The 18,411-nt window shown below is 43.9% G+C and overlaps 1 protein-coding gene across 1 annotated transcript; it reads right to left on the reverse strand.

Moving 5' to 3' along the window:
• Positions 1–11,639: 11,639 nt before the first annotated feature.
• Positions 11,640–17,869, reverse strand: CD70 (CD70 molecule). Its single transcript, XM_044948038.2, has 4 exons — positions 17,385–17,869; positions 16,233–16,412; positions 15,250–15,283; positions 11,640–12,180 (listed from the first exon to the last, which is right to left on the reverse strand). Exons 2-4 carry the CDS (start codon positions 16,386–16,388, stop codon positions 11,786–11,788), a joined length of 585 nt encoding a protein of 194 aa, XP_044803973.1. The 5' UTR covers positions 16,389–16,412; positions 17,385–17,869; the 3' UTR covers positions 11,640–11,785.
• Between the last annotated feature and the right edge of the window lie 542 nt (positions 17,870–18,411).

An 18,411-nucleotide genomic window follows, 5' to 3' on the forward strand; every position in this document is an offset into this window, starting at 1 on the left:
GTTGCAACACATGGTATCTTTAGTTGCAGCATATGGGGTCTAGTTCCCTGACCAGGGTTTAAACTCAGGTGCCCAGCATTGGGAGTCTTAGCCACTGGACCAGGGAAGTCCTGCTACAACCGTTTTAAAATCACACCAGCAATATATGAGAGTTCTTGTATTAGTTGGGGATGTTCCAGAGAAACAGAACCAGTAAGAGATGCATGGGCTTCCCGGGTGGCCCAGTGGATAAAGAACCTGCCTGCCAATGCAGGAGACACAGGAGACTTGGGCTCGACCCCCAGATTGGGAAGATCCCCTGGAGGAGGGCGTGGCAACCCACTCCAATATTCTTGCCTGGAGAATCCCATGGACAGAGCAGCCTGGTGGGCTACAATCCATGCTGTTGCAAAGAGTCAGACATGACTGTAGTGACTGAGCATGCACGCAAGAAATGCATATTTGTAGAGATTTATTGTAAAGAATTGGCTCTTGGGAATTTGCCCCATGACCTGACATCTTCAAGCTGGAGTTCTAGGAGAGATGTGGGTATAATTTCAGTCCAAATCCAAAGGCCTGAGAACTAGGGGAGATATTGGTGTCAGTTCCAGCTGAAGGGCAGGACTCAGGCAGGCAGGCAGGAAGAGGAGGCATCTTCTCCTTTTCCCTTTCTCTGCCTGTGTTCTATTCAGGCCAACACATTGGATGATGCCCCACCTCCCCACACTGGGGAGCGCAGAGCTGCTTACTCGGTCTGCTGAGTCAAAGGCTAATTTCCTCCAGAAACACCCAGCAGTATTGCCTAACCAGACATCAGGACATCTGTGATCCAGTCAAGTTGACATATAAAATTAACCACCACTGTTCTGATCTGTTTCCATCCTTGACAGTAATTTTTTTTGGCTACACCCTGCGGCATGTGGGATGTTAGTTCCCCCGTCAGGTATCAAACCCATGCCCCTGGCAATGAAAGTGGGGAATCTTAACCACTGGACCACCAGGGAAGTCCCATTGACACTATTTTTAATTGTCTGTTTTTTCTGAATATAGCCATCCTAGAGGGAAGGTGATGCTATCTTATGATGGTCTTTATTTGCATTTCCTTGATGACTAATGATGTTGAGCCTTCCTTCCTTTGGTCTTTCCTTTTGCAAGTATTTCTCCTTTCTTCTCTATCATTATTACACTCATTCCCATGCTATACCATAGACACTAATGCCTGAAGTAAACAAGGCCAGCTTGGTCTGGATGGAGAGTTAGCAACTATTTCCGTGTATGGCTGTTTAACTGTAAACAGCCCTATGAAGGAACGTATGCGTGCGTGCTAAGTTGCTTCAGGCGTGTCCAACTCTGTACGACACTATGGGCTGTAGACCACCAGTCTCCTCTGTCCTTGGGATTCTCCAGGGAAGAGTGCTGGAGTGGGTTGCTGTGCACTCCTCCAGGAGATCTTCCCAACCCAGGGATCAAATCCAAGTCTCCTGCACTGGCATGTGGGTTCTTTACCACTGAGCCACCTAGGAAGACCATGAAGAAAAGTACCAGTAGTTAAATAGGTGCAAGAGGAGAGAATTTTTTATCTAGTCCTGGGATTGGAGACTATGTAGAATGTTCCTTGTAAAACTGTAAATGCAATGGTGGTACCCCTCCCCCACTCTAACATCTTCAATGGCTCCTTCTTGCCTGGGCAATAAATTCTCAGTTCTTAGCCTCTTATTGGAGCTTGGCATAACCTAGTTCTAGCCTCATTTTCTACTTCATTATTACTATAGCTTTTTATTTTTTTTTTTTTTTTGCCACAGGGCATGTGAGATCTTAGTTTTCCTACCACAGATGGAACCTATGCTTCTTACAGTGGAAGTGCCAAGCTTTAACCAGTGGACAGACAGAAAGTCCTCATTTTGTACTTTATAACACACCCACGAGCATTTCCCATTTCTGCCTTGGTGGGGCTCATAATCCTGATGGTAGTCCTTTGCATTCAAGTGGGGTGGCACAATTCATTTCTGGAAGTAGATGATGGTCCTTTTGTTAATATCTGTCAATGGGTTCTAGTATGTAATTTTGGCATGCTTGTTGAGAAATGTGAAGTTCCCTGTGCATTGATAAAGACAGAACTCAGGTGTGAGAGAAAGGAGTGAGATCTATGAAGAGAGAGGTAGAGAGGGAGAGAGGCATTGACCATGGCAAAGAGAAGGGAACACATGAGTTCCTTGTGCCTGCTGTGAAAAATGACCATCAATGCTGTGCCTTAACACAACACAAGGAACTTCCCTGGAGGTCTGGTGGTTCACACTTTGCCTTCCAATGCAGGGGGAGAGGGTTCAATCCCTGGTTGGGGAACTAAGGTCCAATCTGCCTTGGAGCCAAAGAGAAAGCACAAAACAGAAAACAGAAGTAATACTGTAACAAATTCAATAAAGACTTTGAAAATGGTCTACATAAAAAGAAAAAAAGTCTTTAAAACAAAACACAAAACACAGTTTATAGAGTAAGTCCCCTACATCGAACCTTCAGGTTGTTAAAAGTCAAAGATGGGAATGCGCATGCGCAGGTCCGATCATGTAAATTAGTTTGCGTGTCACGTGTTCGTCTCGTCACGTGTTCGTCTCGTCACTTGTGTGCACCGTCTCCAAGTGGTGGTGCTTTGTGTACTGACTGTATAGCACTGACTAGAGTACAGTGGTTCAGTATCTTTATTTCAAGCCCAGGATGTCTGGAAGCAAGTGTAAGAGCAGCGGTGATGAAGCTGTTACTATAGCTTCTTAGCGGCTGGTACCACTAAGAAGCACCGATAGTTGTACTCTACTACTGTCCTTTTTAAGATGAAAACACTTAATCTTACTGTACAGTAAGATTAAAAAATGTTTTCTTTATTTTTGGGGTTTGTGTTTTATGTGTTATTTGTGTGAAAAGTATTATTATAAACCTATTGCTGTACAGTACTGTAGAGCTGATGGGTTTAGTCGGGTATCAGGGCTAACTTTGGCTTATGAACAACAAACATGCTCTCAGAATGGAACTGGTTTGTATGTGGGGGACTTACTGTATTCTTATAGTCCTGAAGGTCAGAGTCTGAAATGGGTCTCGTTGAGCTAAAATCAACGTGTGTGCCTTCCAGAGATTCCAGGGTGAGAATATGTTTCACTGATTTTTCCAGCTTCAAGAAACCACCACATTCGTTGGCTCATGGCCCCCTTCCTCCATCTTCAAAGCCAGCAGCACAGCATCTCCTATCTCTCTGTGACTACGACCTCTGCTTCTATCATCACATCTCTTTCTCTGACCCTCTTGCCTTTCTCTTATAAGAACTTATGGTGACACTGGGCATGTTGCTGAAACTTGGCCTCTGTTCACCTGTGCTGAATAGAAATGTGGAGACAGAGTTTTGGGTAAAGTAGAAAAGAGTAGCAAAGAAGGTAATGGCACCCCACTCCAATACTCTTGCCTGGAAAATCCCATGGATGGAGGAGCCTGGAAGGCTGCAGTCCATGGGGTTGCTGAGGGTCAGACACGACTGAGCAACTTCACTTTGAGTTTTCACTTTCATGCATTGGAGAAGGAAATGGCAACCCACTCCAGTGTTCTTGCCTGGAGAATCCCAGGGACGGGGGAGCCTGGTGGGCTGCTGTCTATGGGGTCGCACAGAGTCAGACACGACTGAAGTGACTTAGCAGCAGCAGATAAGAGTAGTTTTTATTGCTTTGCCTGGCTTCCCTGGTGGCTCACTGGTAAAGAATCTGCCTGCAATGTGGGAGACCTGGGTTCGATCCCTGGGATGGGAAGATCCCCTGGAGAAGGAAAAGGCTACCCACTCCAATATTCTGGCCTGGAGAACTCCATGGACTGTAAAGTCCATGGGGTTGCAGAGTCGGACACGACTGAGAGACTTTCACTTTCACTTTGCTTTATTATTGCTTTGCCAGGCAAAGGGGGCCACAGGGGGCTAATGCCCTCAAGACCGTGTGACCCACCCTGGAGGGGTGGTGAGGAGTTTTATGGTGTTCAAGAAGCATGGTGTGATCAGCTCGTGGACAATCCTCAGACTGGTTGGTGTCAAGGTGAAATTTGAACGTCAATTTTCTGGTTTTAACCAGTCTAGGGTCTGTGTTCTTGTGGTCAGCAGCTTTCCCCTGCAGGGGGTCTGCTTCCTGTAAAACGAATTTAGGAAAGTGAGTCAGGCCTTTACAAATATCTTTCAGGGAACTGAGAGTTCTCTGATTCTGCCACATGGCAGAATTTTAGTCGAAGTTGTTACCAGTTCCCTAGTCCAACAGCTAGTCTTTGTTTCTTTATCTTCACATTTCCCAATCATTAACTCTTTTTAATTTTTTAAAATTATGACAGTATGATAACACATTTACAGTGTTAATGCATAAATGTGATACATAAATAGTATCCTAAACACATGTGTTTATATATCTATTACGTTTGACTGATTTTTCCAGCTTCAAGAAATGATAGATACATAAACACATAATAGATACATAAATACATAAATAGTGATAATACATATGACAGTATGATAACACTTGAAAAATACTGAACAAAGTTACATATAGTTCCACTATATATTGCAATTATTTTTAAGTAAATAAATTAAGGTTTTTAATATCAAGTTTCAATATCAAACTCTCAAAAATTAATAGAATGAATAGACAGAAAAGTAGAAGGATATAGTAGACCCAAAAAGCACTATGATCCAATACAACACAGTTAAGATTTACACAATTTTCACACAATAGCAGGATACAAATTCTATTCAAGTTCCCATAGACTATAAACCAGGAGACACTGGAACATATCCAGGGACATAAAAGAAGGTGCAAAATTTTTATAGTCTGAAGGTATTGAAATCATAGTCTGTACTCTTATCACTGTAGAATTATGTTAGAAATCAATATCAAAAGATATTTGAAAATAACCAGCATATTTTCAAGTGCAACATGACATTTACTAAGAGAGATCCTTTACTTAGCCTTTGAAAGCCTCAAGAAGCTTAAAACACTGAAAAACCATGGAGGGCCAATCACAAGGTCCTGAGTCAGCATTTTACTTCTAAAGGCAAGGACACAAGGGCTTGTACATGGTTTCAGGCACACACTTCCCCATCTCAGGGCTTAACTGTATCTGCAAATTCCCTTTTACCTTAAAAGGTAACATATTCACAGTTTCTGGGGATAACTTCTGGGTTACCCCCAGCTCAAATAGCGCCTTCTTTTTTTCTCTTTTTGTTTCGTGTCTTTCAAAGAATTCAGAGTACAATGGGATGGTGGGGGAGAAAGCAGCTGCCTAAAAAAATCTATTGAAATACCACAGGGCCCGTGGTTTATTCTGGAAGCAGAGAGAGTCAGCCTGAGCCATCAGGGAACCTCATGAAGCTGCAGAATGTCTAGAATGGTCTTGTGAGGGATGACTTTGATATTTCGTAGATCTGGGTTTCAACTCCAGCTTCACCTGAGTTATATGGGCTCAGAGAAATTGTATAACCTCTTTGAATCTCGGTGAAGTGTGCTAAACCGTATTGTCAGCATGTGACCAATTTGCCATTCCATAGAGGTGGACCTAAAATTGTGTCCTTGGCTGGGCTGCAGTGTTCAGTTTGCCTTCTCATGGAGCCCATCTCAGCATTTGGCAATTTTCTACTTGCCATTTCACATACCTCAACCTACATAGGTTTTCTGTCACATTTGGATAAGACAAGGTTTTTAGAGTGGTCGACTGCTGTGGGTTTAATCGTACCCCCTCAAATTCACATGTTGATGTTCTAACCCCCAGGACCTCAGAATGTGAGGCTATTTGCACATAGTTTGTTGCAGATGCAGTTAAGATGAGATCATACTTTGGACTAAAGGATCCCTAATTCAATATGACTGTTCTACAAAAAAGGGGAAATTTCGACACACACAGGAGACTGCTATGTGAAGATGAAAGCAGATATCAGAATGGTGCATCTACCAGCCCAAGGACATCCAAGATTGCCTGCAAACCACCAGAAACTGGCAGAGGACTTGGGAACAGTCTCTCACTGCTATCAAAAGGAACCAGCCTTACTGATAACCTTGATCTTATACTTCTGGCTTCCAGGATGGTGTGACAATCCATTTCTGTTTTTTAAGTCATCTAGTTTGTTGTTCTTTGTTATATAGCCCTAGCCAACTTATACACCAGTGCATGTTAAGCTGTCTATACAAAGTAGCCATTTTTTTAGTTGTTAGGAGATGGCTCCACCGAGACTTTTTTTGTAACTGCAATATAACCACATGATACAAATGTCACCATTTTAAGTGCAGTGTTCGCTGGTGTTAAGTACATTCACATTGTTGTACAACCATTTCCACCATCCATCTCCAGAACTATCTCATCTTCCCAAATAGAAACTGTGTCTCCATGAAACACTGACTCCCCATCCCCTGTCCCAGTCCCTGGCCCCCCGCCATCTACTTTCTGTCCCTATGGATTTGACTTCTCCAGAGACCTCTTATGAGTGGAATGACACAGTATTTTGTTTTTCCAACTTTTACAACAAGTCTGTTGGATCTGAAAATAGTGGTAAGGTTTCCAATATTTAACAAATTTTCAAGATATTAACAATATGAAACATTAAGAATTTACTTCAAAAACTCAGAGTTTCCTAGGTAGTTCCCCATCATGCTTTAGAACTTGGTTTACAACTGCTTGACACAGTACTTTGTGATTAGCTTATTTCGCTAAGCATAGTGTCCTCAATGTCCATCCAGGTAGCATGTGCCAAATTTCTTTCCTTTTTCAGCTTGAATAATATTCCATTGTATGTACATATCACATTTTGTTCATTTGTTCACCAATCGATGGACATCTGGTTGCTTCCACCTCTTGGCTATTGTGAATAAATAGTGCTGCTATGAACATGGCTTTAAAAATATCTCTTTGAGTTCCTGCTTTCAATTTGTTTGGGTCTGTACCCAGAAGTGGGATAGCTGTATCTTGTAGTAGTTCTACTTTTAATTTTTTTGAACTACACTGTTTTCCATAGTGGTTGTACCAATTCATATTTCCACTGATTATGCACAATGATTTCCTTTCCACCACATCAAATCACTAATAATTGTTATTTCTTGTCTTTTGGGGCTTCCCTTGTGGCTCAGCTGGTAAAGAATCTGCCTGCAATGCAGGAGACCTGGGTTCAGTCCCTGGGTTGGGAGGATCCCCTGGAGAAGGGAAAGGCTACCCACTCCAGTATTCTTACCTAGAGAATCCCATGGACAGAGGAGCCTGGCAGATTGCATACAGTCCAGAGGGTCGCAGAGTCAGAGACGACTGAAGTAACTTAGCATAGCATAATAACTTGACTTACATACACCATGAAATGATTATTGAGTTTAGAGAACATCTATCATCTTGTAGAGATACAAATTTTCAAAAATAGAAAAAATTTTCTTTGGTATGAGAACTCAGTATTCATTCTCTTAACAACTATCATATATAATGTACAGCAGTGTTAATTATATTTATTATGTTATACTATTATATCCTTAGTGTTTACTTATCTCATAACTGGAAGTTTGTACCTTCTGACTGCTTTCATCCAATTCTTGCTCTCCCCTACCCCCAATCTCTAGCAGTCACAACTCTGACCTCTTTTTCTGTGAGTTTGTTTGTTTTTGAAGTATAATTGTCCTGTGACACTATATCAGTTCCTGGTACACAACATAGTGAGTTGGTATTTCTATACATTTCAAAGTGATCACCACTATAAACTAGTTATGATAGGTCACTATACAAAGGTATTACACAGTTACTGACTATATTCTGCACACTGAATTTCATACCCATGACTTATTTATTTGGCAACCGGAAGTTTGTACCTCTTAATCTCTCTGATCAAATTTCTTTCCTTCTCCCACTCCACTCTCCTCTGGCAACCATTTGTTTGTTCTCTGTACCAATAACTCTGTTTCTGTTCTGTTTATGCATTTATTTATTTATTGTTTTAAGATTCCACATGTAAGTGAAATCACACAGTTTTTGCCTTTCTCTATCTGACTTATTTCACTTACCATAATACCCTCTAGGTCTATCCAAGCTATCTCAAATGGCAAGATTTCATTCTTTTTTAATGGCTGAGTAATATTCCATTGTAGGCTTCCCTGGTGGCACAGTGGTAAGGAACCCAACTGCCAATGCAGGAGATGTGGGTTTGATCCCAGGGTCAGGAAGATCGCCTGGAGAAGGAAACGGCAACCTACTTCAGTATTCTTGCTTGGATTCTTGCATGGATAGAGGAGCCCGGAGGGCTACAGTCCATGGGTCACACAAAAAAGTAAGACATGACTTAGCTAAACTAAACAACGATATTCCATCATCTATCTGTCTATCTCAACTTCTTTATCCATTTGTCTATTGTTGGGCACTTAGGTTGTTTCTGTATCTTGGCTATTATGAATAGTGCTGCAATGAACCCAGGGGTGCATGTATCTTTTCTCATTAGTGTTTTTAAATTTTTGGATAAATACCCAGGAGAGGAACTGCTGGGTCATATGGTAGTTCTATTTTTAACTTTTTGAGGAGTCTCCATACTGCTTTCCATAGCAATTGCACCAATTTACCTCCCCACCAACGGTGTACTAGGGTTCTACTTATCTACTTCATTGCTGACACTTGTCATTTGTTGTCTTTTTAATAACAGCCATCTGAGAGGTGTGATCATCATGGTTTCGATTTGCGTTTTCCTAATGATTAGTGATGTTGAGCACCTTTTCATATACTTGTTGGCCATTTGTGAGTCTCTTTTTGTAAAAAAGTCTATTCGGTCCGTCTGCTGCTCATTTTTAAAAGTTGGATTTTTTTTTTTTTTTTTTTGGCTATTGAGTTGTATGAGTTCATTGTACACTTGTGTACCAATCCATTATCAGATATATGGCTTACAAATATTTCCTCCCATTCCCCAGGTTGTCTTTTCCTTTGGTTGATGGTTTCCTTTGCTGTGCAGAAGTACTTTAATTTGATCTAGTCCAACTTGTTTATTTTTGCTTTTGTTGCTGTTCCTTTTGGTGTCAAATCCAAAAAAAATCATTTCCAAGACAAGTATTAAGGAATTTACCACTATGTTGATATCTTTAATCCTTTTTGAGTTTATTTTTATGTATGGTGTAAGGTAAGGATTCAGTTTCATTCTTCTCCATGTGGTTGTCTGGTTTTCCCAGTACTATTTATTGAAGTGGCTGGCTTTACCCATGGTATATTCTTGGCTCATTTTTCATAAATTAATTTATCACCTATGCATATACTTATTGCTGGTCTCTCTCTTCTGTTCCACTGATCTGTGTGTCTATTTTTATGCCAGTACTATTATGCTGTTTTGACTACTATAACTTTGTGATATAGTTTGAAATCAGGAACTATGGTGCTTGCAGCTTTGTTCTTCTTTCTTAAGTTTGCTTTGGCTCTTTGGGGTCTTTTGTGGCTCCATGCAATTTGAGGACTGCTTTTTCTGTGAAAAGTGCCTTTCAAATTTTGATAGGGGTTGTATTGAACCTATAGTTTGCTCTGAGTAATATAGACATTTTGAACATAATAATTCTTCCAATCCATGATCATGGAATATCTTTCCATTTATTTGTGTCCTCTTCAATTTCATCACTGTCTTATAGTTTTCAGTAAATTTACCTTTCATCTCCTTGATTAAATTTTCTGTGCAATTATAAATGGAATTGTTTCCTTAATTTCTCTGATAGTTCACTGTTAATGCATAGAGACAAAACTGATTTTTGTATATTGATTTTGTACTCTGCAACTTTACTAAATTTGTTTGCTAATTTTAACATTTATTTTAGTGGAGTATTTAGGGTTTTCTATACATAAAATTATATCATCTACAAATAGAGGCAATTTTTCTTCTTCCTTCCTCATTTGGATGTCTTTTACTTCTTTTTCTGCCTAATTACTCTGGCTAGGACCTTCAGTACTTTGTTGAATAAAAGTGATGAGAGTGTGGGCATCCTTGTCTTGTTCCTGATCTTACAGGAAAAGCTTTCAGGTTTTCACCATTGAATAAGATGTAAGCTGGGGACTTATCATACTGCTAAGTCACTTCAGTCATGTCCAACTCTGTGTGATCCCATAGACGGCAGCCCACCAGGCTCCCCCATCCCTGGGATTCTCCAGGCAAGAACACTGGAGTGGGTTGCCATTTCCTTCTCCAATGCATGAAAGTGAAAAGTGAAAAGTGAAAGTGAAGTCACTCAGTCATGTCTGACTCTTAGCAACCCCATGGACTACAGCCTACCATGCTCCTCCGTCCATGGGATTTTCCAGGCAAGAGTACTGGAGTGGGGTGCCATTGCCTTCTCCGAGGACTTATCATATATGGCCTTTATTATCTTGAGGTAAGTTCCCTCTACTGATCTGTTGAGTGTTTTATCATGAATGAATGTTGAGTTTTGGGAAAAGATTTTCCTGCATCTACTGAGATGGTTTTTAATCTTTCATTCTGTTAATGTGGTGTATTACATTGATTATTTGCACACGTTGAACCATCCTTGCTTCCCTAGAATAAATCCCACTGGATCATGTGTATGACCCATCAAATGTACTGTTGAATTTGGTTTGTTAATATTTTGCTGAGGATCTATACTTGTCTATACCTGTCAGGTATATTGGTCTATAACTTCCTTTTCTTGTAGTGTCTTTGGCTTTGGTATCAGGATAATGTTAGCCTTATTATTATCTTCTTTTATCACAAAAGTACCTAAGAATACATAAGAATACCTTTTGAAAGTATTTACCTCCTGTTTATGCTCATTTCTGCACTATCAGGAGATTCTATTCTCAGTCTCTCTTCCATTCTCTTCTTAACTTATGAGTCACCACTAACTCTTTTCCTCGTTAAGTTCTCATGTCTTCACCACAGGCTAGAGAAATGACAACTTGTGGTGTTTGGAGAGTCATATTCTTCTCCATTTTGTCTTATTACAAGGTGTTGAATATAGTTATGTGAATGTAAACTTTAAGAGGGCTAATTTTATGTTATGTGAATTTCACCTCAATTTTAAAAAAAGAGTGTCTACACATGCTTTTACAGAAAAGAAAATATAAATGACTTAAGTGACACTGAAGTATGGAGGGCAGTCAGGCTTCTCTTTTACTAGAAATAAGACAAAGAAAAAGCTTTCTTTCATATCCCATGGAGCAGCCACGATCACACACAGTAGACTAAAAATCTAAATTGATTCAACACCTATGGAGGCCAATTTGTTAATAAATATCAAAATTATAAACACACCCTCTTGGACCCAGCCATTCCACTTCTAGAAATTTATCCTAAAGATACAAGTGTGAAGTGACCCACATGTTGTATGAGGAAAAAAAAAAGTATCATACTTGGAAAGGAAGAGCTTTTAGAAAAATATTTTAATATTAATTAAAAAAAAAAACCTTCAAGCCCCCAAATCAATATAGAAATATCAATTATATTCCTATGCTTTAACAATGCACTCTCAAGACAGTCTAGGGGTTAAAACTCTGCCCTTCAAATGCAAGGGGTGTGAATTCCATATTTGGTTGGGGAACTAAGATCTCACATGCTATAAAGTGGGGGCTAAAAAAAAAAAAAGAAAGAAACAAAGAAGGAAAAGGAAAAGTAGAAAGAGAAAAAGAAAGAAACAAAGCAAAAGAAAAAAGAAAAGAAAGCAAGGAAAGAAACAAAGATAAAGAAAAAGAAAGAAAAGGAAAGATAAAGAGAAAGAAGAAGAGAGCAAGAAAAGAAAGAAAGAGAAAGAAAGAGAAAAAAAAAGTATTTAAAAACCTGGGCTAGGAAGTGCCAGGGTCAAGGGCGCACCCACTGAATCCCAAAAAAAGTCTCATCAGCGTTTCTGGAAGGCAACAGAGGCAGAGTAAGGTTGGTGCAGAGAATGTCCCCGCGAGCCAGAAAGGTGAGGCGCTGGGAGGCGACCCAGCAGCCTCCGCGGTGGAAGCTGAGGCGTAGCAGGCTGATGCTGTGGGCGGCAGGGGAGCAGATGGCCACCGTCAGCGTAGCTCTCTGGGGCTCGGCGGTCCACACGGAGGAGGAGCAGTTGGCTAATGTCACCTGGATGTGCAGCCTATAAATGCCATCACGTTGGATCTGCAGCTGCCCGTTGTCGTCCAGCTCTGGCCCATGCAAGAAGGAGCGTCCCAGGGCGGGGCTCCCCTGCCAGCGCAGCCTGGGGTCCTGCCGTGACCCTGGGAGGGTTGTGAGGGAGGGGTGGAAGGATGGAGATATAGGGAAACTGAGTGCTATAGAGGGAATGCCCCAAACTCGAATGTTGAAGCCTAACCTCCAAGGGGATGGTATTAGAAGGGGTGTTCAGAAGTGTTTAGAGCAGGAAGGTGGAGACCTTGTAAAAGAGACCCCATATCCACTGATGGATGAATGGATGAAAAAGATGTAATATATACATACACACATATACACACACACATATATCTATACAAGTCGCTAAGTCGTGTCCTACACTTTGCAACCCCACAGGCTGTAGCCAGGCAGGCTCCTCTGTCCATGGGATTTCCCAGGCAAGAATACTGGAGTGGGTTACCATTTCCTTCTCCAGGGTATCATCCTAATCCAGGGATTAAACCTGTGTCTCCTGCATTGACAGGCGGTGGTTTCCTTCATGTCAGGCAGATTCTTTACTGACTGAGCCACCAGGGAAGCCCATATCCATCCATACGTGTGTACATATACACAGTATGCCTATGTGTGCTCAGCCACTTCAGTCATGTCTGACTCTTTGCGACACCATGGACTGTAGCCCACCAGGCTCCTCTGTCCATGAGATTCTCCAGGCAAGAACACTGGGATGGTAGCCATGCCCCTTCCAGGGGATCTTCTCAGTCCAGGGATTGAGACTTCAACCTGAGTCTTCTGCTTCTCCTGCAGTGCAGGCAGGTTCTTTACCCACTGAGCCACCTGGGGAGCCCCATACCTATGTGGATACATATATGTATGTATTATGGGGCTTCCCTGGTAGCTCAGCTGGTAAAGAATCCACCTGCAATGCAGGAGATCCCGGTTCAATTCCTGGGTTGGGAAGATCCCCTGGAAAACGGATAGGCTACCCACTCCAATATTCTTGGGCTTCCCTGGTAGCTCAGAAGGTAAAGAATCCATCAATCTGGGAGACTTGGGTTCAATCCCTGGGTTGGGAAGACCCGCTGGAGAAAGGAACTGGCTACCCACTCCAGTATTCTTGCCAGGAGAATTCCATGGGCAGAGGAGACTTAGGGGCTACAGTCCATGGGGTCACAAAGAGTCAGACACAACTGAGCAACTAAGCACAGCACAGCATGTATGTATTTTATGTCTGTGTGTGTGTATATATATATGTATATTACACATATACCTAAAATGGATATAGATGTGATATATATATTACTATGTATTATACATGTGATATTATAAACACACATCTATATCTATCTAAAGTGAAAGTGAAAGTTGCTTAGTCCGACTCTTTGCGACCCCATGGACTATACAGCCCATGGAATTCTCCAGGCCAGAATACTGAAATGGGTAGCCTTTCCCTTCTCCAGGGGATCTTCCCAACCCAGGGATTGAACCCAGGTCTCCAGAATTGCAGGTGGATTCTTTACCAGCTGAGCCACAAGGGAAGCCCATCTATCTATCTAATTCAGCCATAAAAAGAAAGAAATTCTGCCAGTTGTGACAACATGGGTAGACCTAGAGGTCATTATGCTAAAGTGAAATAAGTCAGACAGAGAAAGACAAATACTGTCTGACTTCCTTTATGTGCAATCTAAAACAAATCCCAAACACATGGCTACAGATACAAAGAACAAATCAGTGGCTGCCAGAGGTGGGGAGTGGGTGGGTGAAATAGGTGAAGGTGGTCAGAGGCACAAACTTATGAAAAAATTATAAACTAAGTACTGGCGATGTAATGTAGAGCCCACTAACTAGAGTTAATATACTGTGTTGTATATTTGGAAGTGGTTCATGCTGGGAAAGATTGAGGGCAGGAGGAGAAGGGGACGACAGAGGATGAGATGGTTGGATGGCATCACCGACACAATGGACATGGGTTTGGGTGGACTCCGGGAGTTGGTGATGGACAGGGAGGCCTGGCTTGCTGCTGTTCATGGGGTTGCAAAGAGTCGGACACGACTGAGCAACTGAACTGAACTGACGAGCGTAGGTCTTACAAGTTTCATGACAAGAAAAAAAGAATTGTAACTGTGTGTGGTGATGGGTGTTAGCAAGACATTGTGGTGATCAGTTTGTAATATATACAAATATAGACCTATGTTGTATGCCTGAAATGGATGCAATGTTATATGTCAACTCTGTCTCAATTTAGAAAGATAGGGAGAGAGAGCAAGAGGTAGAGAGAGCAAGAGCCCAGAGAGTTCTCTTTCCTCTCCTCCCCTTTCCGCCGTATAAAGATACAGCAAAAAGATGACCGGTTGTTTATAAACCAGGAAGAGGGCATTCACCAAACAGCCAGACCTGCTGGTGCCTTGACCTTGGATTTCACAGCCCCCGGCACCATGAGAGAGAGATATCTTGTTTATGTCTGCCTTTCTGTTCTTCTGTCATAGCAGCCCGATCAGAAAGCCCCCAGAGAAAGATGAGTAGGGTTTCCATTTGTAACAAAATGGAATGAACACACCCAAACCCCTGGGGATGAGTGTGGGAGAGACCCAAAGAGGAAGAGGGTTAGAGAGGGGCTGGGAGGGGACTGCCAAAAGGCACCCTCCCTCACATTCCTTTACATCCTTGCTCTAAAGCCCTCTTCGCTGGGACACCCTCCCTGGTGACCACATTTTCAAGGGCACACCCAACCCTGACATGCCCGATCCTCCGCTGGTACTTAATATTCCCCAAAAAGTACCAGGTGCGTGTTTCACTCTACTTGGCATGCAACGTATTTAACTTGTTCATTTATTTATTTTTTGATCCCTTTGGTAGCAGGGAAGCCCCGACAGGGCAGGGATTTCTGTTATGTTGGCAATACGGGCACCCAGAATGGAGCCTGCCTCAGGGTAGCTGCCGAATTAACATTTGTGACATGAACGAAGGCATGTTAGTCGTGGCTATTGGCTTGGTTGAGTCGGTTTGAGCTCTCCCATGGGAGAAAATAAAATGCCCAGAAAGGAAGCAGGCACCCAGAAACAGACTGCTGTATCGCCCTGTCTTTCTTTCTTTTTCTCATCCCTTCTCATTTTCTCTTTCTCTCTCCCCCACCCACCTTCTTTTCTCTTTCTCCGACACACATGCATATCCCGGGTTACCTGTGTGATTCAGCTGGAGCTCTGCTAAGTCCCACTGGAAGAAAAGAAAACAGAGCTAAGCACCTAAGCGTCAGGGGTCTGGAGTGGTCCCTCGAGTCAAGAGCACTTTTTTCTCAGTGCATCCTTCTTATCCACCCCTCATTCCATGGGGCTGACTTGGAGCCTTTGTGAAGAGCTCATAAAGAGGAAGTAGATTTGAACCAGCCCTGAGCACAAAGAGAAGACCTTCAGAAGAACTTAGTTTTCAGGATGTAAACCAGGTCGCCTAGCACATCTGCCTCTCTTGCCTGAAAAACCTAATGTAACCTCCAAAGTCGGCACCTGTGGTGGGTGTCCAGGGCTCCCCCCATCCTTGGAGGTCCCAGAACTGCCCTTCCCCAACTCCGTGAAGCCCCCAGCAGCCTCTGAGTCAGCCTGCTGGGGGAACCCCAAAGACGAGTCATTTTCCAGGCCCATGTGAAATGTATCTTTCTCAGATGCACCCTCCAGCCTGGGATCTCCACCCGGGGTTTACCTCCTGGGCAGAGCTGACTATCCTGAGCTGGAGACCCCTGGCAGGCAGACTTGCCCCTGCTTGTTACCCTGTGCTCTGGTCTCTCTCTCTCTGTTCCTTTCTACCGCATGTTTCTTCCTGGCGGATTTTCTTGCTGTTGCTACCACTCTGGGGGGGCCTGTGGGACCTTAACTCCCTAACCAGGGTCGAACCTACACAACCGGGATTGGAAGCACGCAATCTTAACCCCTGGACCACCAGGGAAGTCCCCCTGGCAGATTTATATCCGTCTTATTCTGATTTTTGTTTTCTTTTCTTTTTTTGGTCATAAGTCTGTTAGTCTGTTCTCTTGCTCAACACCCCTCTGCTTTTTTTCCCCACTTGCTGCCCCTCGCCCCCCACCCCAGGGTCCAGTCCCCACCCAGAGGTTCCCAGGTAGCATACGCCTGTCTCTCCCCCTCTTTCTTATCCTATACCCTTTTAGACTCACCCTGGTTGAATCCAGCTGCTGCTGCTGGCTGAAGCACAGGTTGCAGACGAGGTAGCATGTGCCTGTGCTAAGAAGCACCGAGATAGTCACCCTCAGGATGGATGCCCAGGGCCGGCGGGGCACCTGGCAGCTTGCAGCCTCCTCTGTTGCCATCATGGTCCTTCACGAGCACTTCATCAGCTGTGTGGCAGCAGGGAGGGTGCGCAGAGGGCAGACAGGAAGGGGGAAGGAAGCTTCAGCTTTCTCACAGCCACGGGGCTCTCTCAGCCTGTCTGAACCTGCCAGGGACCAACCATGCCCCTCCCTGGGGATGTCCGTCAAAGGGAGGGACCAGGCTCGTTCTACCATGGAGGGAAGTCCCCTCCAGCTGCTGTTGGTCCCCAGTCTGCAGAGTAAGTGGACCAGGGTGCTCCTTGATTTTATTTATATGGCTCCCCACCTCCCCAGGCTTCCGTGGTGGCTAAGATGGTAAAGAATCTGCTTGTAATGCAGGAGATCTGAGTTTGACCCCTGGGTCCGGCAGATCCCCTGAGTAAGGGAATGGCTACCCTCTCTAGTATTCTTGCCTGGAGAATCCCATGGACAGAGGAGGCTGGGGGAGCTATAGTCCACGGGGTTGTAAAAGAGTCGGACACGGCTTAGCAACTAACACCACCCTCCCCACCTTTCTGGCACTCATTTGTTTATTCAACAAACCTTCACTGAACACCCACTACAGACCAGATACTCTGCTGAGTTCTAGGATACAGCCACAACACTCAGGGAGGAAGGTGCTCAGGGGCTAAGTCGAGTCTGACCCTTTGGGGCCCCATGGACTACAGCCCACCAGGTTCCTCTGTCCATGGGATTTCCCAGGCAAGAATACTGGAGTAGGCTGCCATTTCCTACTCCAGGGGATCTTTCTGACCCAGGGATTGAACCCTTGTCTCCTACATTGGCAGGCGGATTTTTTACTGCTGAGCCAACCTGGGAAGCCCCAGGGATGGAGGTGCTAAGTTGCTTCAGTTGTGTCTGACTCTTTGCTATCCCATGGACTGTAGCCCACCAGGCTTCTCTGTACATGGGATACTCCAGGCAAGAACACTGGAGTGGGTTGCCATTTCCTCCCCCAGAGGATCTTCCCAAACCAGGGATCAAACCTTAGTCACTTACATCTCTTGCATTGGCAGGCAGGTTCTGTATCACTAGTGCCATCAAAGAGGGGTCCCCAAATATCTGTGTGCTCCTCTCCATCTTCCCAGCCTCCCTGGCACCTGTGGTGGGACCACAGGTCCCACTACAGTCATCAAGAACAGATGCCCTCTGGGGCTCTCCTGGTGGTGCAGTGGTTAAGAATCTGCCTTGCAATGCAGAGAACAGAGGTTCGATCCCCAGTTCAGGAACTAAGATCCCACATGCCACAGAGCAAGTAAACGGTGAGCCACAAGTACTGAAGCCTGTGCACCCTGGACCCTAATGGAGGTCACATGACCAACCTGCCCAATAGGAAGAGAGGAGAAGCAGAGGAGGGGCCAGGTTTTGTCAACATGCCACAGAGCCTTTCGGTTCTGTTGCTCTGTGGCCTTGAAGGACACCTGCTGTCTTTCTTTCTTTTTTTTTTTTTAATTTTGTTTTGGCTGTGCTGGGTCTTTGTTGCTACACACGGGTTTCTCTAGCTGTGGTGTGTGGGCTTCTCCTGTTGCATGGCACAGGGTCTAGGGCGCACAGGCTTCAGTACTTGTAGCTCACCGTTTACCTGCTCAGTGGCATGTGGGATCTTAGTTCCTGAACGGGGGATCGAACCTCTGTTCTCTGCATTGCAAGGCAGATTCTTAACCACTGCACCACCAGGGGAGCCCCAGAGGGCATCTGTTCTTGATGACTGTCGTGGCTTGAATATGTCCACCCAGAACTTCAGCACGTGACCTCGTTTGGGAAGAGGGTCTTTGCAGAGGTAAGGGTGAGGGGGCTCTTGTAGTCCATACGTTGTAAAGAAAAGGGGAGGACACACAGAGACACAGACGGAAGTTGGAGACCGACGTTAGACTGATGCAATACGCACCAAAAAACCCAAGGATTGCCCGCAAACCCCAGAAGGCATGAATAGTCCAGGAAAGATTCTCCCCTAAAGCCTTTGAAAGAATCAGATGCCTTGATGTTCAGATCTCCAACCTCCAGAACTGTGAAAGAGTACAGTTCT

Source organism: Bubalus bubalis, chromosome 9 (assembly GCF_019923935.1).
Source record: "Bubalus bubalis isolate 160015118507 breed Murrah chromosome 9, NDDB_SH_1, whole genome shotgun sequence".
Taxonomy (NCBI): domain Eukaryota; kingdom Metazoa; phylum Chordata; class Mammalia; order Artiodactyla; family Bovidae; genus Bubalus; species Bubalus bubalis.

Bases quoted from the DNA above. Each gene is read 5' to 3' on its own strand.
- CD70 (XM_044948038.2), bottom strand. From the start codon at position 16,388: ATGATGGCAACAGAGGAGGCTGCAAGCTGCCAGGTGCCCCGCCGGCCC. The intron at 15,284-16,232 runs GTGAGTCTAAAA...CTTTTCTTCCAG, and splicing joins AGCAGCTGGATTCAACCAGG to TGGGACTTAGCAGAGCTCCA. The intron at 12,181-15,249 runs GTAACCCGGGAT...CAACCCTCCCAG, and splicing joins GCTCCAGCTGAATCACACAG to GGTCACGGCAGGACCCCAGG.